We start from the raw sequence: 22857 nt of genomic DNA, 5'->3' as shown, positions 1-22857 counted from the left end.
AAAAAGGTCATGTAAAGTGATTGGAGATATCCCATAAATATTGGTCCTCTCCTCCCAAGTGTGCTATTAATGTTTGTTCATATACATATGGATCAATTCATGCCTGTTCATTATATTAAATCAAATCAGAAGATACAGGGTTCTTTTGGTTTATATATATTTTACATTATTATCAAAAATCTCTGCTTTATAAGTTTAATCACTGTTTTTGTGCAACAACAAAAAGTAAAGTTCCAGAAAGTCAATCAGTTCCAAAATTTCTCTTACTCCTCATTTATGCCCAATAATGTGATTCAAATGATTTCATCTAAAATTATTCAACTCTAAAAAATAAATTCACACTTCTCTTGTTCAGAAAAAGTGTAATTCCTGTATGAAGCACTTCATAAAGTATTTCTTTGTTCCAGTGAGCTGCCTGAAACAAGCGATATGGGAAGGCTAAGTGGATGTATGGCCTATGGAGATGAGAACAGAAATACAGCCTTTGAAACACTTCCTGACTTATATTTCCCTACACACATTAATCAAAGCAGTAACTCACAATAGTTTCAATTACATTTTAAATATATCCCTTTAAAAATATCATTATTACAGAGAAAGAACAATACAGGCATCAGTGGTAGTCTTCAGTGTTATATGCATGGAGATCTTCTGAGAATGCCTAGAAAGTGTAGATTTGGACTATTTAAAAGAGCAGAAAGATTATGAGAATTCACTCAGCTGGGTAAATTGTAAACAGTAAGCACTAAATTTGATTCTTTGTTTTTCTCTCTTTGTTTTCTTTGTTTTTTTGTCTATATTTCAAACAATTTACTTTGTGGTGAAATGCCTTCACCAGCTACTTCTGTTTTTACTCTATTTTTTTCTTTAGGGGTATTATAAAACTTTGTATATGCTGGCTTCCTAGTTGAGGACACTGGCAGATAAAGCCAAGAACACAGAACGAAGTGAAGCTCTTGACCCTGGGTGGTAAACACACAATGCGATATACAGATGATGTGTTATACAACTGCGTACTTGTAACCTGGATAATGTTATTAAACAATGTCACCACAATACATTTAACTAAAAATATTTATAAAACCCTAACATTTAAAAGAAAAAATGAAGCTCTCTTCATCCCCATGTGCTATGTTATTATAATTCTGTTATGAATTATTCCATTATAATTCATAATAATAACATAACAGAGTGTTATATTATTATTATGAGGCATCTATTAAGTACCTGCTCTATAGCACTGAGGAGAGAATTTGTAGATATACTCATGGATGATGGCTATACTAGGGTGATGGTGTGTGAACTTGGTTCATGCAGCTCTTGTTCTGGTGGGGATGCCCCCAACCAAGCTGAACTGAGGAATGGGATACAGACATCAAAACTTGAGAGATAAAGACAATTCTGAGAGTATATTCTCTGTTGGAACATCCCTACCCACTGTTCTGTCTATTATTGATGGTTTAGTGGATGGGGTGGGGAGGGCAGAAACTGTCTAAATTATTTGAAAACATCCTATGAAGTATTCAAGATAAATCATTCCCATTGTAAAGAAGAGGAAAATGAGATATAAATGGTTAAATGATTAGTCAAACATAATGCAGCTACTAGGTAGCACAGGAGGATTTACTATCTATGTTACCTCTCATGTACTTGCAGATTTTGAGTTATTTAAGGGTTAAGGAAAAAGGTGTTAAAGAGGTAAAAAAATTCATGAGATCTGGGTCACATTGCATTGTCTGGAGGTGCTGGTGTCAGGCAAGAACATCAGCTGGGCATCAGCTCATCAATGATGACTACCCAATATAAGGAGAGTGTTAGCAGGATTATAAATAAATAATCTTATAATAGTGAACTTCTTTCATTGCTTTATTTGGCCTTTTGTTACCATCACACACCTAGTAGAAACCCTTTTCCTAGCACTTGATTTTGAAGATGTTCACAGGGTTGAAGGGGCCTAAAAATGAACTAGACTAAACCCTTCCTTATCTGGTTCCAGCACAATTTTAAAAATCCAGTTAACCATAAAAGTCAAATCAGCTGTGCATAGTATATTTTTCTTGCTTGTTTGTTTGCAGACCTCTGCTTTAGTCAAGTTTACTGGAAGAAAATTCATTCTAAGCTGAGTAAACCACAGCTTTTGCAAAATGCAGCATTAGCATGATACAGAGAAGTGTGTAGGCGAACTTAGCATCCTTGGGAACCTCATAACTTCCTCTTTGGTTTCACATAGAGAGGTGGAAGCTGGCTTGTCAGCCACATAGCAAATAAAATTTGCCTAGTAACTCCAAAGTTGTGGTTTTCTAGGCTTGGTATAGCTGGGGTTTCACCACTCTATTTTCCTGTGTTCTTCATTCTATTTATCACACTTCTTTACAAGTTAAAGGATAACATACCCAGCTATCCTTATTTTAGAAAGAAATCCTATGATGCCAATTTCATGCTTAAAATCTTCAATGGGTCTTATTGCCTACAGAACCAACTCCAAACTTTAGTTTTGCATCCAATGCCCTTTACATGAAATTCACCCTCATCTTTCATTTGACTCATTTCCCATCCTTCCTCAATCACTTATTGCACTTAACTTACAAAAACATCCTCCACTCTTCAAACAATGTACTTTCAAGAGCTCTAATTTTATACTTTCTTCTCCCACCTCCCACTCATTCAAGGCTTAGCTCAAATGTCTCTGTCACTGTGAATCATTGCTGCCTGACTGTGAGTTCCTTGATGGAAGAACATATGCCCTGTCCATTTATTTGCCTCACATGAAGTAGGTATTCCGTGTTTATTACTGAAATAGGAGATCTCCTGTGTGAGCCACGCTGTGCAATACCATGATGATACTGCTTTAGTGAGGTAGCCTACATTTTCAGACAGCTCTACCCTGGACTGGGTAAATCCCATTCTTTGGTGGGTGGAAATCTACTGGGGCACTGAGAACACCATTATTAATTCTTTTCATAGCCCTCTTCTTCAGGATAAATAATAGCATTTTGTAAAGTTTCCACTTCCTTTACCAATACGACATTTCTTAACTTTCTTAAGCATTTGGGCCAAGTCAAAGCATATGTGCGGGAGGAAGCCGAGCCTTTCATGGCTGAAGGGGCCCTGTGAAACTCTCCCTCTCACAGCATCCTCCAGCCCTCCAGACTCTTCAGCCAGGAAGGAATTGGTTACAATACTGTACGCCTCTGGGATTGGGTCTTGTCTACTTTTACACAGAAAGAGTACATTCTAACAAAATGATAAAGTAACAACAGAACATTCGTGCAGTGTAAGGCTCTGAAATGACTATGGAATTTCCCATACCACACCCAAACTAAAAAGTAGAACACATGCTGAATGATTCATTTTTAACAAATCTTACTCTATCTCATGGATATATATGGGGGACCAATCTACACGGTTTGTCTTTTGACACATGCCAGTGGAAATGTCTATGTTAGCTGATGGACATATCAAGGTGCTAGGTGTTTTTGGTGAACCTTCTATATGTGTTCAAACCTCAGGGAAAGTTCTCAGCGATTTCCATCTGAAAAAGGATATAGGTGCCACAGGTCTTATGGTAAAGCAAGATACACTGTAACTTGCCACCAGAGGAAATAACACATTGGAATAAAATAATGAGAAGATAATCCTCAAAAGACTGTGAGGAGGAACCACAAATGCCTCATGACCAGAAACTTACTTTTAGGAGTAACACAAAAAGAAATAAAGTGCCAGGAAATTCTGAATTTCTGATTCTTCTATTCAAGATATTTGCCTCATGAAATAAAATGATAACAAGTCAAGTGCCAGTCAAGATGTTGGAGTAAATGGACGCTGTGCTGACCACCTCCCGTGACCACATCAGGATTACAACCAAATTACAGAAAACTCAACCTAGATAACCACCTGAAGGCTAGCTGAACAGAAATCCTATAACCAATGACATAAAGAAGCCACATTGAAACTGGAGAAAAGGGCAGAGACACGAAGCAGGCTGGCCCCACATCCACATGTGGCGGCTGAAAATCAGGAGGGTTGCCTCAGCTGCAGGGGTTGCCCCTGAGGAGTCAGGAGTCACAGCCCCGCACTGGGCTCCCTACCCCAAGCACCACTGTCGGGAAGAGGTGACCCCACAAAATCTGTCTGTGAAAATCAACAAGTATTTTGTCCATCTGGATAAGATTGAAGGCTACTGGAAAAACCCAAGTGTCCTTTTAAAGGGCCTGCACAGCATAGACCCTGGCTCATAGGTATTCGCCCTGGGCTCTGGTGGAGGGACAGCAGCTGTGGGAAGGTGCACCAGAGACAGACAGAGAAACTGAGTTGTGTGATTTCAGGGCTAGGGCTGGAGGGACAGCCACCATTGTCCCTGTGTTGAGCCTTCCTCCCACACAGTGAAATCACAATGTGCATTAGCCTGGTGAACTCCACCCTAATGTTTCCCTGAGAGCTCACCCCAACCAAACCAGAGGCATTTTCAATGGCAAGCAGCCAGCCTTGGCCCGCACTGCTGTCATTTTAAAAATACTTAAAGGCCTGTAGGCCCCAGGTGGTTGGTGGTTAGCCTTGACTATGCCCTCTGACTTTTGCCAAATGGCCCTCTGACTTTTGCCAAATGGCCCAAGGCTCAGCATTAGTGCCAAACCTGAATCTGCATTAACATGGTGAATGCCACTTGCCCCATTTTGGTGACTCCTTGAGACACTGCTTCACCCAACTCAAGTACCATCAGAGGCTCTATTAGTGGCAGGTGGTGGCAGGCCTCTGGGTACCCTGTGCCTTTTGCTGACTGGCCTGGTACTGGTGGCAACCAGCCTCCATTAGCAGTGTGGCTTCTCACACACACATATGGGTCCAGCAGAGTCAGCTACCAAACATGGATTGCTTTGTAGCTCCTAACAGGTAGCCAGGGCCAGTCACAGGTAGTATTTGATATTGGTCTACACCAGAGGCCCTCCCAGGAGGCCCCAGAATCAGCACACTCTGAGTCTGGCTTCAGACCACAGTACAGCACCACCTAATTAGTTCCACATGCAGCGTACCCAAAGGGTGGTCTTGGAAGGCAACAGACCCTGGTGGGGTGACCCCTGTTCAATGGGGTCAGCCCCCACGCAGCATTTCATACGTGTGGTCTGTGGTCATGACAGGAAAGCCCACATAACCTACACAAGAGACACTCCTGGATCACCCAGCTAAGCTGACCAGGGAGACTGCACCAATGGGCCCAAAAGGACACCTACTACATAAGGCCACAGGACAAGACTAGGAGACATAGCAAATCTACCTAATACATAGAAAAACACACACACAAAGACGTGACCAAAATGAGGAGAGAAATAAACATGTCCCACATGAAAGAACAGAAGAAATCTCCAGAAAAAAACCTCTAAATGTAAATGGAGTAAATGCTCCAATCAAAAGCAGAGGGCTGTGTTCACTGGTGTCCTCTGGGCCTGGGAGGCATGGTGACTCCTGTATGACTCTTCTTACTCCCTACTGTGCCCTGTTGTCTCTGTTAAGAAAGTGTTTGTGGTGACAGCAATACTAAGAATCTTTCTTTTCTGTTCTTTTTTTGTTTTTGAACATTTTTCTTGGTTATTAAGGTTATACATGCTTATTACACAGAAATCTAATGGTATACAGATATAACAAGTAAAAAGTGAGCATCTCCTGCAAGTCTGTTAACCCTCTCTCCCCCACAGTCCCAAGACTGTTGTGGTCAACAACTCTCTCCTCATTTTTCATGATGTGCAGGACTGGAAGGTCTGAACTCTACTGGGGATCCCTCATTGTTTCCATACCACTTCTATTTATCTTTATGAAAGAAAGCTCAGATACGTGCCCTGACCCAGCCCAGCTATGTTGGTTCCTCCCTTTACTAGGTGCCCAACATACAACAATTTTTATATACTTCAACTAAAGAGCTCACAACAATTTCATTGCAATTTTTGAATTAAATGTTTCTCCCACTTTAAGGGCCTCGAGGACCATGTGTCATTTTTCTTTGGTACAAGGCATTGGGCACACTGCCCTGCAGTCAGTACAGCCGATACACAATAAGTATATGCTGCATGAATGAGTAAAGGAATATATAAGTAAGATATTTTTCCAACACATAGACTTTCAAGCTCTATGATTACTACCGTCAGGATGCTCGCATTCAGATTTTTCTAGAAATATGTTTCATGTATGTTCCACAATTCAACAGCCAGATAGTACTGTTAATTCTAAGGTTAATTATTAAGGTTAATTCTGTTAATTCTAATTTTTTCCCTTGCTAAGTCCAGAAAATTCAACATTCTAATTTCATAGAAAATGTAAGGTTGGAAGAAATTTGGAATGAATCATGGTTTATTTTTTCATGCCAAACAAACATTTTGAAGCATGACATCTTTGGCCATAGGGTTTGTCCACTGACACCATCCCTTCCAAGACATGACATTTCAAATAAACACTTTCAAGTCCAGTAAGCCACAAACACAAAAAAAGTATTCAATAGCATTTCACAGCAAATAGTCTTCTGTTGACAGTTACTCAGGAATGACTGATTATATTTGCAAAGCACAAATATTTCCTCTGTTAGAGTAATTAAATATAGTTTTAGCTGATGGCTTGGGCAAAAACTGAATCTATGAAACAGTGAAAGAAGAGAACAAAGGAGAAGAGACAAGAAGAATGGATTGCAGAACAATATTTCTAAGTCTCAAAAGGCCCCACTGCAGCAACACTTCAAATTAACAAGCCCCGTGGAGGGACTCTGACATGAATCGTGCACACATATCATCCAAGGAACAGCAGCCACAAGGAGTCCCATTTTCTTGGAAAAAGAGCTTGCTACAGAGCTTTCATCTTTCACCCATGAAACGGTTTGGGCTCACGTAATTAAGTAATATAATTATGAGTCCACTTCTTGGCCTCTAGCCTAATGTCCATTTTGTCCATTTCTTATTCAAGTATGTCAGTGATAGTCATCTAGAACTCATATGTCTCATGTTGGAGCTTGTTCTTCACATTAGAACACATACGCAATCTACAAATAGGAGTCCACAATCTCATTTTAATTTTGAAATTAAAGAGTCAGACTCAATGGTGCCATCACAGGAAGTGAGGTACGGAGTAGAGACTATCATTCAGCCTAAGCAGGAAGTGGAAGCACAAAGTGACCAGGAGAGATTTAGACTCCTGAAAATTTAGAATGAAAACAAAAAAAGTAAAGGAGTCACTAAATTTCCAACATACAAGGGATGACAACTTAAAAAGTGAAGGGAAAGAATATTTAGGGATACCATAGCAGCTGGTCCTATAGTTACATCAGTATAACCAACATATTAAGTTAGGAGACAAAGTAATCACTAATGGGGATGGGGTTAAAAAATGAGCACCCTCCCTTTCATAAAAATATGGTACCTTCAGAGTCATGCTTATTATAAGTACTTGGGTTGGGTAATGTACTGTTCTAAGTACATTATGTGAATAGATTAGTTAATTTTCAAAGCAACCTTATGAGACAGAAACTATCATTATCCCATTTCACAGATGAGAAAATAGAGGCACAGAAAGGCAGAGAAACTTGCCCAAGGCCACATAGCTAGTAAGTTGAAGAGCTGGAATTAAAACCAGGCAGTCTGACCATGGAACCTTGTGCTTTTTTAAACAGTACACTATGCATACTGCCTTTTAACACCTACTCAAAAGAAATAAAATATTAGTCTTTATTTTAGACTTTTTTCATATGTTTACATAGGTTTTCAGAAACATAGAAGAGTTAAGTCTTGAATTAAAGGAGAGTGATTACTAGCTATCAAAAGCTACTGCAGTCAGTGTACTTTCAGAGCTGGAAAAAAAATACATCACCTTTGCATGGTGTTTGACATTTATCCATGCAATTGAATTCAACTCAATTAGCAGTGATTTAGAGTCCCATGCTGAGTACTGAAGAAGTGAGATTCAAAGCCTAGAGAAGAAATGATCTTTATTCCCACCTAAAGCAGATATAATGCCCTGGAAGCTTACCGTTGAATAGAGATGAAGAAAGCGAAGCTCAGAGAGTTCAAATTACCTGCCTGAGACCAAAAAACATAGTTTGTGGCACAGCATGACCTGAAATCCAATTCAAATGGGTACAGTTCTCTTTGCATCCTACCATTCTCCTTCCATCCAAGCTGGTTGAACACAATGAAATAAAATTGCCTTCCAAGATAACTATCTATGCCTTATAAGGAGAAAAAATGTTTGGTATCTGCCTGCCCCATCTCTAGAACCCACCTCATTCCAGAATGAAGGGAAGGACAGCGAGAACAAATAGCCAAGGGAGTAACTGTGAAGGAAAGGGAGAGGGGGAGAGAATTCACACACAGAGTCTCCCAGGTCTTCTCTGAAGGCATGTGCATTTTTCACATTTTTTCAGTTTTACGTGTTGGACAATTTATCTCTCTCAAACATTACCCGATTCTAAAAGCAGACTTTGAAATTATGCCTATGTTGATAATTATACATGTAGTTACATGTGTATGTCTTCAACTTAAAATAATATTGTGTTACATATAAGTGAAAAATAAAATTTAAATTGAAAAAAGAATAGAGGACCCCTTATACTTTTCAGTGTGCCCAGATTTTGCAAAATGCTTTCACATAGTAGATGTGCAGTATAGTAATGATGTTAAAAGTGCAAGTATATACTATATACAAGTATATAGTATAAGTACACTTATACTTCTGGTTAGATTTCTCTCCACCCCCCCAGCCACAAAAATGACCCTGTATTTAGGTCTTCTATTAGTTTATTTTATTGGGGAAAGTGCCCCTCTTGCCCCTAAACTGCCAGGTGACATTTGGCAATGTCTGAAGACATATTTGGTTGTCACGGCTTGGGGGGGGGGGCGGTTGGGGCTATGGGTATCTAGTAGGTAAAAGCCAGGATACTGCTAAACATCCTATAGTGCACGGAACAGACCTCACGACAAAGAGTTATCCAGCCCCAAATGTCAGTAGGCCAAGGTTGAGAGATAGCTAGCTGTCTGTTTAATAAGTAAAAACAAATGGACAGCAACCTTTCCACTTCTCCATTTTTTTAAACATAAATAAGGCATAAATCAAAATAGTACACCAAAAAATTGCATCAAGAATCACAATTTCAGCAATCAACTCTTAAGAGAAATAATTATTTAATGGGACAACTTACAAGATCAGAAGTGTTCATTAAAAGCTGGAAGAAAATACAAATTTAAACACATATGTACTTGAGTAAATAATGGAAAGCTTTCATGAAAGGGACTGTTCTGATCTTTACTTTGAAACTCAGGATATTCCAAACTTCTAATGTGAAACATTCTGCTGATGAGGCATCTTAAAACCACCACTGTTCTCCTAATTCAGTCATGGAACTCCCACTTCAGGCTGTTTCATTATTTCTAACCTCACTCCAAATTCACCTTTTGGACTAGCACACAATGACAAAAATGTATGGTTTTTGTTTGTCACTAAGGTCGTCAAAAAACTGCCTTCACTATCAGCCCTTCCTTTTTACGTCTGCCCATCTTTCCCGTGTTAGGTTTACCTGGAAGGCCCAATATTAAAGCCTGGATTCCCTATTATGGCTGTAGGAATCATTCCTTCAGTCCTATATTCCTCTCTCTGACTTGTGTCGTGGAAGAAACTGTGGTAAAGCTATACAAACAGCCTGATAATGTCTTTAAAATTAACAAGGAATTTAAAAAATTGAAGAGAGAGAAATGCACCCAAACTTATCCTATAAAGCTAACATTACCTCAAAAGGAAGACCAAAGACAAGGCAAAAATAAATAAATAAATGAAACCACAGGCAAATATCCTTGATGAACAGAGACACAAAAATCCTAATAAAATATTAGCAAACCGGATTCAATAATACAGTAAAATGATTATATACCATGACCAAGCGGGATTCATCTCTGAAATGCAAGGATGGTCCAACATCTGTAAATCAATTGGTGTGATACATCATATTAACAAAATAAAGAATAAAAACCATATGGTCATTTCAATAGAGAGGGAAAAAGCATTTGGTAAAATTCAGCATCATTTTATGATAAAAAAATTTCAAAATACTGGGTTTAGAAAAAACATATCTCAGTACAATAAAGGCTATTTATGACAAACCCACAGCTAATATCACACTTAATGGAGAAAAAGTGAAATGCTTCCTCTAAGATCAAGAATAAGGTGAGGATGCCGACTATCACTACTTCTAAACACAATATTAGAAGTGCTAGCCACAACAATCGGAAAAGAAAATGAAATAAAGAAGTCTAAATCAGAAAGGAATAAGTGAAACTCATTATTTGAAGATGATATGATAATATATGAATATATGGAAAAACCCAAAGACTCTGCCATAAAACTATTAGAACTAGTAAATGAATTCAGTAAATTTGGAGGATTCAGAATCAATATACAGAAATTTGTTTCATTTCTATACACCAATAACAAATAATCAGTAAGAGAAATTAATAAAACTGTAACATTTATAATTGCAATAAAAAACATAAAATATCTGGGAAGAGGTGAAAGACCTGTACTCTGAAAATTATGATATTGAGGAAGATACACATAAAGGGAAAGATATATCTTGCTCATGGATTGGAAGGATTACTATCATTAAAATATTCTCACTACCTAAACTAATATACATATTCAATGCAATCCCTATCAAAATACCACAGGCATTTTTCTCAAAATTAGAATGACTAGTTTTAAAATTTATATAAACCCCCAAAAGATCTAAAATAACCAAAGAAATCCCGAGAAAGGACAAAGTAGGAGGTAGCATACTTCCTGATTTCAAACTATACTACAAAGCTATAATAATCAAAATAGCATTAGTATTGGCATAAAAACAAATATGTAGATAGATCAATGGATAGAATAAGGAGCCCAGAAATAAATCCTCACTTATATAGCCAATTAATCTATAACAAAGGAGACAAGGAAATATATACTACGGGATAAAGACAGTCACTTCAATAAGTGGTACTGGGAAAACTGGACAGATACAATAAAAAACATAAAACTGGACCACTTTCTTACACCATGTACAAAAATAAACTCAAGAAAAAGTAAAGAATTAAATGTAAGACCAAAACCCATAAAACTCCTAGAAGAAAACAGACAGTAAACTCTTTGAGAAACTTCTTAGAAATGTATTTTTAAATATATCTGCTTGGGCAAAGGCACAAAAGAAAAATAAACAAATGGGACTACAGAAAACTAAAAAGTTTTTGCACAGCAAAGGAAACCATCAACAAAACAAAAAGACAACCTACTGAATGGGAGAAGATATTCCGAGCGATACATCTGATAAGGGGTTAATATCTACAATACTGGGTTGGCTAAAGAGTTTGTTTAGGTTTTTCCATAAACTAAAAGATACATTTTTAATTTTCAGCAATAACTTTATTAATTTGGATATTTTGAGTATGTTGGCTATCTTCCACATGGTATAATGCTAATTATCCTCAATTACTGTCTTGATTTGATCACTATAGACTTCAACTAGTCTACCCAACCATGGAGCATTGTCCAGCAAGAAATCTCCAGTATGAAACTCTGCAAACCACTTTTGACACATTTGATCAGTCACAGTACCTTCTCAATACACTGCACAAATTTTTTTTTGCACTTCAGTTGCATTTTTACCTTTCTTGAAATAATAAAGCATAATATGCTGAAAATGTTGTTTATTTTTTCCATCTTCAATATTAAAATGGCTATGCAAAAATTCACCAATATAATCTAACAAAATTGTTTCAAATGAAGCTAGACAACTAAGTGCTATTGAAGCTGTCTTATGGAGAAAACCAAACTTTTTGGCCAACCCAATATAAGAATTAATATAACTTAACATCTCCTAAAACAAACAATCCAATTTAAAAAATGGGCAAAGAACCTGAATAGACATTTCCCCAACAGGACATACAGATGGCCCATAGACATATGAAAATATGTTCAACATCACTAATTATCAGGGAAATGCAAATTAAAACCACAATGAGATATCACCTCATACCTGTCAGAAGGAGTATCATCAATAAATCAACAAATAGCAAGTGCTGGTAATAATGTGGAGAAAAGGGAACCCTCGTGCATTGTTAGTGGGTATTTAACCAAAGAAAACAAAATGCTACTTCATATGGCATATGCACCCCTATGTTCATTGTAGCACTAGTATTATAACAGCCTAGGTATGAAAGCAATCTAGACACACACACACACACACACACACACACACACACACACACACTGGAATATTATGTAGCCATAAAAAGAATGAACTCTTGTTATTTACAACAACAAACATGGATTGACCTAGAGTATCTTATGCTAAGTGAAATAAGTCAGACAGAGAAAGACAATTACCATATTATTTCACTGATATGTGGAATCTAAAAACAAAACAAAAGAGAAATAGAACCATAAATACAGAAGAAAAACTGATAGTTATTAAGAAAGGAGGAGAATAGAGAGATGAGAATAAAAAAAACACAATTAAAAAAAACATGAACAAGGGAAAGCAAGTAGAGGGAGCTGCTGATTTTTCTTTGCATTTTGTCATAGTTTCCTTACATAGTCTCTAGCTGATGTAGTTGCAGTTGCTAAGTTTTATTTGCTTGTTCATTTTCCCCAGTGGCTGATCATACTGGATACTTTGGTTGTCTGGCAGACACTTAAATAAAAACTGCTTTCTTTGAGGGGACAAATTAGTTCTTTTTGGGAATCAACTGACAGAAGCATATAACCTCAGGAGATTCCTTGAACATACCAGAGTAACTAATCTGTTGAATATTTTGTGTGTTGAGTTAAACATGTCACTACTGAGACCCTCACACATTGGTTAACAACTTTCTAAATATTTACCAAGATCTTTAATAAGTGAGAGTGCTTCCCATGATATAAAGGCTCCACCACCATCATCCATGGCACCCTGCCCAACATCCCAGCTGTCCAGATGTCCACTGACCAGTACAACCTAGAATAACAAAAAGAGACAAAAATAAGACTAAGCAGAAATGACATTATAAAAGAGGAAGATTTATAAGCATTCAAATACAGAAATGAAACTTTTGTATTTTTTCTATTCTTATGCCTTAAAATATCTATGTCATTACTAGTGGAAAACTTAGTATAGAGGTCTTACACAAAAGGATGTAAGGTCATCCTAATAGTAATTCAAGTTCTCATCTTATACTTCTCTTTATCAATATAATTTGGAATACTAAGAAAAATGGCTTATTACTGACAGATGTTTGACAATTTTATTATATGACACAAAAATGGAGCTCAGAACTTCAACTCTATTCTCAACTGTCCAAAATTCTAACAGTCACATGATAAACATGTGTTAAATTAAATTCAAATGAAAAAATAAAAACAAAAATTTATTTAACAAAGTGATTGTATTTTGTGCATTTTAAATCACTCTGGTGTTGAATAAATAAATTGCTGAAGCTACAAACTAAATTCTAGTTAACAGAAAACTTTTAAGAAAAATTTCAATTTACATTAGTGTGAAATAATTTATAGATTATATTATAGATTTAAATCATTGTAGGTTTAAAAGTTTTGAGAATCATTAGTAATTCTCTCCAGGAAAAAAAAGTTTGATGGAACTACATTTTATGGTTACATTTTAAAGAAGCTTAAAATTAAATAAAATGATGCTGGGTTAGTATGTCCACATGGGAAAAAGTATCTTCGTTGCTGAGTTATTATCCAAAATAACCTATTGTTTCTCAGTACCTACAGTATGTCATGGACTATGCTTGCTTAGAAGAACTGAAAAGGATTCCCAACTGCAAAATGGGGAGGGCTGAGCACAAAGACCAAAGTGCCAGGTACAAAGACCAGGATGGTGATGGGGCATCATCGCCAAGGGCCAAGTGCAACAGAAGAATAAGCATGCATTCTTAAAAGAATTTAATGACTCCACGTCACAGCCTATAAATACAGAGGCTCATTGCCAGCTGGGGAGAAGGTGCTGTTAGAGCATGATCTCACCCTTCTCTATTGCTTGATCAAAGAATAAAGTTTCTGCCCTGCTTTACTGAACTCAGGCACGTTCTATTGGCATGAATGGCACTGGGCAGAAGGACCTCGGTTCAAGTCCCTAACCTGGAAGAGTTGATAACATCTTGATCTCTGTATCATATTACATATGAATATTAAGTCAGATGAATTATAAATCTAAACAAAAGGGTTAGGGGAAAGTGTAGAACTTCTTTGTCAACTTGGAGTAGAAAAAGATTTCTTAAACTGGATTCACAAAGTAGAAACCATAAAAGAAAAAATAATGAACTGGTCTTTTTAAATATTAGGGATACTTGTTTATCCAAAGACCCCGCTGAAGAGTGCAAAGGCAGCCCACAGAAGAGGAGAAAATACTTCCAGTACACATATGAAACAGAGGACACATCTCCAGTATGTAGAATTCCTAATAAACACCAACAAAAAGAAAGCCAACTGATAGAAAAATGAACAAAATATTTAGACAATTTACAAACATAAATTTAAAAATTATGAGTAATCATATGAAAAGTGCTCAGGTTCATTATCATCAAAGGAATTTAAATTAAACCACATCCAGTACATATTAACCGAAATGACCAAACAGAAAAACACAGAAAGTGGCAAATACTGGGGAGGAGGTGGAGCAGCCGGAACTCCCACACATTGCTGGGGGGAGTATATGTACACAACCGCTCTGAGAAACTGGCTTATCTACTAAATTTGGACACACACACACCCTATGACCCAGAAATTCCACTCCTATGGAAATATCCAACAGAAATGTTGTGTGTGTATATAGTTTCACCAAAAGAGATGGCCTTGAATATTCATAATCGCCTCTATGTCCTTCTCAAGAAGGGAACTATTGACAGCAGAATGAACGACTCCTGTCGTATGGATCGATGCAACACTGCACAGCAGGAAGAACGAACAGGCACCATGCATGGTGAATGTACATGAATCTCATAAATGTAACAAAGAATGAAAGAAGCCAGACAAAATAATATACCATGTATAATTCCATTTGTATGAAATATAAAGACAAGCAAAATAAGAGCAGTCCCCTGGGCAAAGAGGGTTGGTGACAGAAACTACAAGGAGAGTTTCTGAGATGCTCGGCATGTTATAGTTCCTGATCTGGGGACCAGTTACACAGATGTGCTCAGTTTGTAAAAGTTTGTTTTGTTATACATTTAGGATTTGTGTACTTTTCTCTTAGAATATTACACTTCCATAAAAAGTTAAAAAAAAACAAGCTCATCAGAATTGATGTCTATGTTCAGGATGTAGTAAGTCAGTCAAAGTTAAACAAACCTTCTTGAGGATTAACGAAACACCCATGACTTTGGGAAAGCAGGCTTTTGGGTTGGAACATCAGGGTGACCCCTTGCACTGCTTGCCTCCCCAAGCAGCTGCATGGTCTCCCATTGACTCTGTATATACAGCCAGACCCAGCCTACTATGACTTCACTGTAGTCACAAACAAGCACAGTATCCGGCCCAACAAATGGCCATGTAATGAACCCAAATGGATTGTTTCTAAGGAAAAGAAAAAAAAATTGCAATAGCCAGAAACTCTGATTCAGAAAGTGGTGTAATCTCATGTGGAATGAACATTAGTCAACATTCCCACCACCCTCAGAACCACTTTCCCAGTGAAATTAAAGTTCCAGTGGAGAGAAAGTGTCAAAATATGTTTTAATAAACTTTCTCCAATAACAATAAGAGTAATTCAATGAAGGCAGCTATTATTTTATCCTTCAGATTTCTTTCAGAATAACTGAGGTTGTTTTAAAATCACATTTCTTCATGTTTTAGGTAATGTTTCCATTTCAACTAATAGTCAAAAGATGGGAAATGGTTTTGAATAATAGGAAATTAAACGATATCCCATAACACAATGTCTTTGGCACAGTGCTGTGGAAGAATGATCACGAACCATTTAGATTATAAGAGCTTGTTTTAATATATTTTTAAATCAGAAAAAAATTGAGCACTACCATGAGATAGTAATTGCACTTTTAATATTGATTGATTGAAAAACTAAGTAATGACAACAAGCTCCTTCAAATTCAGTGGAATTTTTAATGAACTTGAATTTTCCTAACCATAACAGCAGCTTCAACATACACTTAGGAATAATAGTGCACGAGGTCTCCTTCAATGTGGTGTCTGGCTAGCATGCCTTAATGCAGCCCCACAAAGGATAACCCAGCAAAACATACAAACTCACCATGTCTTATGTCTGGGTCAGGCAGAAATGAATATTAATTATAATATATTTGCATCTGATTTAAGCATTCAAAAAACAAAAGGCTACCCAGAGATACTGTAAACCCCAATTCATGACAAAGAACCACTTGATAAAAGATAGGCCAATGCAGAGTCCCTTCACTGCCTCTCTCTCCAGATGTAGACAGAGTGCTCCTACAGCAATGACATGGCCTAGGACCAACAGAGAAGCCAGGCATCCACCCTTCCACCTGCCTCGTGTGCTGCTGGGAGGCCGGCAGAGCACTGAGCAATCCCCCACCCTCCAACTTCCTCTTCACCGCCATCTCTTCTGTATGCAGTAGAGAATTAACAATTATTAAGACAACAGAAACAACAATAGCAGCCACAACAAAACAGCAGCTAGCAGGGCAGAATGGGAACCGTGCTGCTCTGAAGTGTTGAGTTTGTGATTTGTGAGGCACATGGTAGCCCTGACTATCAAAGATTCAGCCTTGGGCGAAGGGCGAAGAACCCAGAGCAGCAGGCCAGAAATGCACAGGATAGAGGCTGCTATGGTGAAGGGTTAGCCCGCTGGTGACACAAAATCACCTGCAGGCCAGCTGTGCGTGTGAGAGGAGGCAGACTGAACCCAGGGTAGAGAGAGAGCAGCCCCAAGGACAAGCCCTTCAGTTCTTTGTTATTGGAGCTTACAGTGTCACTGAGTCCACATAGATTTGCCTGATTAAAAGATAAAGTAGAGCATGATCATTTTGGGACATGCAAAAAGTATGGCAGAGCAAGGAAGAGGAAACAGTCCCATAGGACATATGTTCTTATGACAATAAGCTAATGCTTATTAGAGAAAATTTCCTGATCTTTGGCATTCATCAATCCATTTAGTCAATGATTTTTATTGAGTTTTTACCATGTGCTAGAGATACAGAAGTGAATGAGCAAATATTTTTCTTCAGTGGAATTTATATTCTGATGAGGGAGATGGACAATAAATAAATACAATATAGGGATAGTTTTAAGTGCTGTTTAAAAATGTCAGGAAGAGACTAGAGATTGGTGGTGGCAGAGAAAGGAAAAAATCAGTCTGTTTCTTCTTAAAATGTAGATAGCCACCAAAGACGTTAGTCTCCATTCTAACGGTGGAAGACACCTGATGATGGATAAAATCAGGACTTTCATCAAACCTACTAGAGAGGTGAGATCACAAGTAAACTGGAGAAAATGAATCCCAGAAGATAGCGAGTCCATCCAAGGAGAGATGGGGCACAGCCAAGGGGAGATGGAGTTTGCCTTTAGCAGTGCCGGTGTGTGGCAGCTGGGATGAGGGGAGAAGTAATAGTCATAAATGCAGGAAGGAAGAAGACAACTAAAAATGTTAACAAATTCTTAAAGGGTGAATGTGGGTTCACATGAAAGTTTAGAAACCCTGGGAACTTCTCATATAAGGACAGTAGGTACCTGTTTCCCTGATCTTTTCTACAGGTCTGGTCAGGTGCTCACAAGAAACATCGGCAGCAGGTCGGAAGCCATGGTGGAACCCGCCTTGGTGAGGCAGATGGTGACAGATGCTGCTGGGAGGCAGGCAGCAAACATACCTGGCCCCAGGACCCTTCTCTCTGAAGGAGACACAGAAAACTGTCCTGCAAGGCAGCCCCAGGCACGGGGGAAGAGGTAGAAAATTGCACCCCAACTCTGCACTGACTCTAGGAAAAACACGTGTGCCCCTGGGGGAGCACAGGAAGCCTGCAGACACCCAGAGTTCTACGCTGATGTAAAGCAGAGTTCTGGGGCCACTGGGTGAGGGGCGGAATACAAGCTCTCATGACTCATGACAGAAACTGGCTTCCACAGGAGGAGGGGCAGAAACATCGAGAAAGCCCCACTTGAGAGCTCAGCACACAGAACCTGACTATGACTGAGGGGCAAGAGAACCAAGAAACCACTGTCCCCACTAGGAGCCTCCAGTGAGTAACTGGCAGAGCAGTAAGAGGTCAAGGGCAGGAACAGGGAGGAGTGGACACCTGCTGAGATGCGGGCTTACAGAGTCTGCTGAAAGCTGAGGGCAAGGCTGAGAAACCTTGTCTCACATCCCAAGCCTGTACTAAAAACAGAGTGGCAGCAGCCCCCTGCTGAAGCAATTTCAGGTATGTGAGCACCAAGAGTAAGAATAGAAACAATAAAATCCAAACGTAGTTCCACTCTTATTTCTGGACATACATACTATCCTTTTAACTCTACTACTCTCATATGTATGATATTTAGCATCCAATAAAAAATTATGAGGTCTAAAATAAGAAATTTTAAAAATCCATTGTCAGAAAATAAAGTATTCAACAGAACCAGACAAAAATATAGTCCAGATATTTAAACTGTCAGGACTTAAAACAAACAAACAAAAAAAAACAAACAATGATTAATATGTAAAGGATCTCATGAAAAAGATGGAAAACTTCATCAGAGAGGAGACTGCATTTAAAAAGTCAAATCAAAATGCTAAAAATGAAATATATTTATTTATAGATGCATTAAATGTTTAAATGAAGTTAAAAATTAAAGTATTCATAACAAAATAAAGACAAACATCTTTATGCCTTTGGGGGAGGGAAAGATTTCTTAACCAAGATATAAAAAATACCAAGCATGAAGAAAAGATGCATACGTTCAACTATGAGAAAATGGAGAATTTCTGTTCATCGAGAGAAATCTTAGAATGAGAGGACTTGTTATAAATTAGGAAAAGATATTTATAACATATATAACCAAAGGTGGTTTATATTCAAAGTATATAAAAAATTCCTACTAATCAACAAGAAAAAGAAAAGCAACCCAAAAGGTAAAGGGGAAAAAAAAGAGAAAAAGGCATCTCACTGAAAAATTGTGAATGGGCATTGAGCATTTGGAAGATGACCCATTATTGATCATGGAAATATAAATTAAACCCCCAGTAAGATACCATGTGTCACCCACCTGACTGGTAAAAAGTTTGAAGCCTGACAATACGGAGCCCTGCCAAACATGCTGAGCAGCAGGAATTCTCATTCACTGCTGGTCGGAGCCGGAAATCATAAAATCATTTAGGAAAACCTCTGGGCAGATCCTTTTAAATTGAACACATGTATCTCACAATCCAAGGATTCCACTTTAGATGTATTTACAATATTAGAGGAATTCTGGAACTTGGGTTCTTGGAGATATGTACCAAATGGCCATACAAAAGCAATCATAAGGCCTCAAACTAGAACCAATCAAAATGTTCATAGACAATAGAATAGGGAAATGAATTGTGGTATAGTCATATATTGGAACATTATGAAGTGGTGAAATAAACCTACATTGCATATATCAATATGAATGTCAAAACAATTATATGGAAGAAAAAGCAAAAAAGAAAATCACATAAGGAATGAAAGAGCATGATTTCCTAATATAAATTTCAAAATTCAGTTGAACTAAGTAATATAACCTTTGTCAATACATACAAAGAAGGCAGAATCACAAAGAGCAAAGTACAATAATGGTAAACCAAAATCACGATGGTGTTTATATCACATAGGGTTGGGGCAGAGAGGAGGAGATAATCACAGAGAAACACATAGTGGACTTCTAAGGCACTGGTAGTATTCTACCTCTGAAACTGCAGGTAAGAACATGTGAAATCCTCTTATTGTTTTTCCTAAGATTTTAAATACATGTAAATAAAGTCTTTTGCATAAGTGTTATCTTAAACAGTAACAGGAGTTATAAAAGACATACCTTTGAAAGGCATGGGGCCCAGACAGTTTTATAAGTCATTACAAACACTAAAGGTCAGATTTATCTCATCTTATTTCTATTTAAAAAAATTTTATATTGTATCTTTTCCATTACCATTTATTCCCCTTTACTCGCTTCCTTCAGCCATCATGACACTGTTGTCCACATCCATGAGTCCTTTTTCCTTTTTGCTCAATCCCTCCACCCCTAATCTCCCCACCTCATAGCTGTCAGCCTGCTCTCCATCTATGAGTCTGTCTCTGTTTTGCTTGCTAGTTCAGTTGTTCATTAGGTTCCACATATAAGTGAAATCACATGCTATTTTGTCTTTCTCTGACTGGCTTATTTCACTTAGCATAATTTTCTCCAGGTACATACATATTGTTGCAAAGGGTAAAATTTTAATCCTATTTCAACTGTTGCAAAACAAAGGAAAAAAATATGGGAAATGTCTACATTTACTTACAATAATCTTGTTACCAAAAACCTGAATCCCCTGTAGATACCAACTAGAGATCAAATCTAATTGTAAAAATCTGAAATAATTGTATTTAGAAGCATACTGAAAGCTATTGCTATAATAGCTCCACAATTTCCAAAAGCCCACAGTAACTAGAAAACACACACACACACACACACACACACACACACACAAACTTTTGGGCCATACTTATCTTCTTGCTTTTAACATCATACATTTTACATTGTGAGTTGTATAGGTATTTATCTGAACCTGACCAAGTACTTCCTTATCAACCCTCAGTAAATGAGATGCCCAGTTAACTTTCAAGTATGCTTCATTTTACAAATGTTTTGCTCGGTAAAGAACCAGGAAGATAAATACCTGGCAGTTTTATTTTTTGCTTTTGTGATTTTTTTAAATTAAATTTATTGGGGTAACATCAGTTAATAAAGTCATACAGATTTCAAGTGTACAATCTATGAGTCTTTTGTATTTACATGTTTATTTATTTTAATATTTTACTTTTTATTGTATTATTTTCCATTACCATTTATCCCCCTTAACCCCTCTTCCACTGCCTCACACCCCGCCCCCCACCATAATCACCACACTGTTGTCCATGTTTTTGCTTCTGTGATGTCTTGTTTTCTTTGCAGCTGTTTCATTCTCTTAGTCTCATTTTGTTTGCCGTATTGTCAGAGGTAATGGGATGAGTATTTGGGTTACAAAGTTCAAAGCTTAATGCATTTTTAGACACAGGAAATCCCCAATCAAAGTTTCAACAACAAAAATGATTAAATAATTGAAAAATATGACCTGCAAAAAGAGGAGGGAAAGACCTTTCATTTTTTAACCTTAGAAAAGAGGCCAAGAAGTGATGTAATAATGGGCTTCAGCAATGATGTCCCCATGTGTGCTAGATAAGAACAGTGGGTGATAAAGCAGAAGGACCAGGTTTGAGCTGTAGCAGTGAGCATTAGAATCACATAAAACATCAAGTTTTTTCTGATGGAAGGCCTTTGTAGATGTGAAACAGGGGAATGTGAACAGGGGGAAGGTTATGGAAAATTCCTCTCCTTGGAGGGTTTCTAAAATAAGATACATTCTTAGCTCTTTGATGGAAAGTTAACATAGAAGGGATAAATAAAATCTCTCAAGGTTTCATCTAGTCCAATATTCCATGACTGTTTCCAAGAATTCTTCTTCAAGCCACTTTGAAGGGGGGAACTTGTCCGTTGAAAAGTCTCCATAACCTCAACAGACTTTCCTTCGAGCATCTCCTGGATACCCAGGCTGCCAAGATCTTCCCACAATTCAGAATCTAAACACAGATGGGAAGGCACTTCTCAAGAAATCCATGTTTTTGTAAACCCTTTGAAGACAACATCTTGGGTTTCAGAGGGCAGTTGCTGAATATACTGTGCCATTGCCCAGCACAGATGACAGGTAGTAGGTTTGAACAAATACTGTCCTCCCCAGCAGACACACTGGGTATTCTACAGAATAAAGCTAGGCTCCTGACACATGGGGTGTGTGCAGAGACACCACAGCAAACATCTGAGGTCCTCTTGAATTGATTCCTTCTCTTCAAGCTCTGTTTAATGAAGCTTCTGGTTATTCTGAGCTTGCGGGATATAGACTCCTTCCACAAGAAAATGGGCCATCTGTCCAAATGCTCACATGTCACCACCGCTGCTCCTGAAAGGAACTGCTTCATTCCAGACTGTCCCTTCTTACTTGTGCAGGGCACTCAGACTGGCTTCATAAAAGGAAAACCGTGACTGTTCCTGGCTGGTGTCTCTGAGTACATTACTGGACAGATATCTGAGAGAAAGACAAGAAGGGTCTAATTTATCTGTGACTCACAAAAACCAGCCCTTAGGTAGAATTATAAATGATGATCGCAGTGTATCTGGAAGAAATGACTGAAATTTACTAAGTATTGATTTGTGAGTAGGGGCACAGCAGAGCATGTCTACGGAAAGAAATCATTCTGATTCAATGGAGTTGTTTGAGATTCATCCAGATGTCATGACTAGTTGCAACTGGAGATGATACTCTTTAGCATGAGAGGACCATGCTTCTGAACTACTTCTTTTTTGCCCTAAGCAACCACAGGGTAATTTGTCTCACTTGAGAGGACGGGCGGAGCAGCAGGGTTGAACTACAACATTGTGTTTTAACTACCTCGGGGGAAGAATGGGAGACAGAGATCTTAGGCAACTTCTAGCTCAATGATGATCATCTTTCCCACGGTTCAATCCAACTATGGTACAGTGAACAGCTATCACCTCTCTTTTCTTACAAACATTCACTCACTCCTATGTTCTAGGCATGGTGTGTAGGATTTTAAAGAAAAAGAATAGAAGCATTAGGTACTCTTC

At 37.9% G+C, this 22857-nt stretch overlaps 1 protein-coding gene across 2 annotated transcripts in view; it reads right to left on the bottom strand.

Moving 5' to 3' along the window:
• The window catches only part of CPQ (carboxypeptidase Q), a 409571-nt gene that overhangs the window by 138429 nt on the left and 248285 nt on the right, over window positions 1-22857 (bottom strand). For both annotated transcript variants that reach the window (XM_045861077.1, XM_045861078.1), the window contains exon 5: window positions 12880-12991. In XM_045861077.1, the coding sequence (XP_045717033.1) occupies window positions 12880-12991 (112 nt within the window). The remainder of the gene's footprint in view (window positions 1-12879; window positions 12992-22857) is intronic.

Source organism: Phyllostomus hastatus, unplaced genomic scaffold, assembly GCF_019186645.2.
Source record: "Phyllostomus hastatus isolate PE091 unplaced genomic scaffold, TTU_PhHast_1.1 phas_scaffold_21, whole genome shotgun sequence".
Classification (NCBI taxonomy): domain Eukaryota; kingdom Metazoa; phylum Chordata; class Mammalia; order Chiroptera; family Phyllostomidae; genus Phyllostomus; species Phyllostomus hastatus.
The sequence above is the reverse complement of the archived record's forward strand: the minus strand, read 5'-3'. Positions and strand labels throughout refer to the sequence as shown.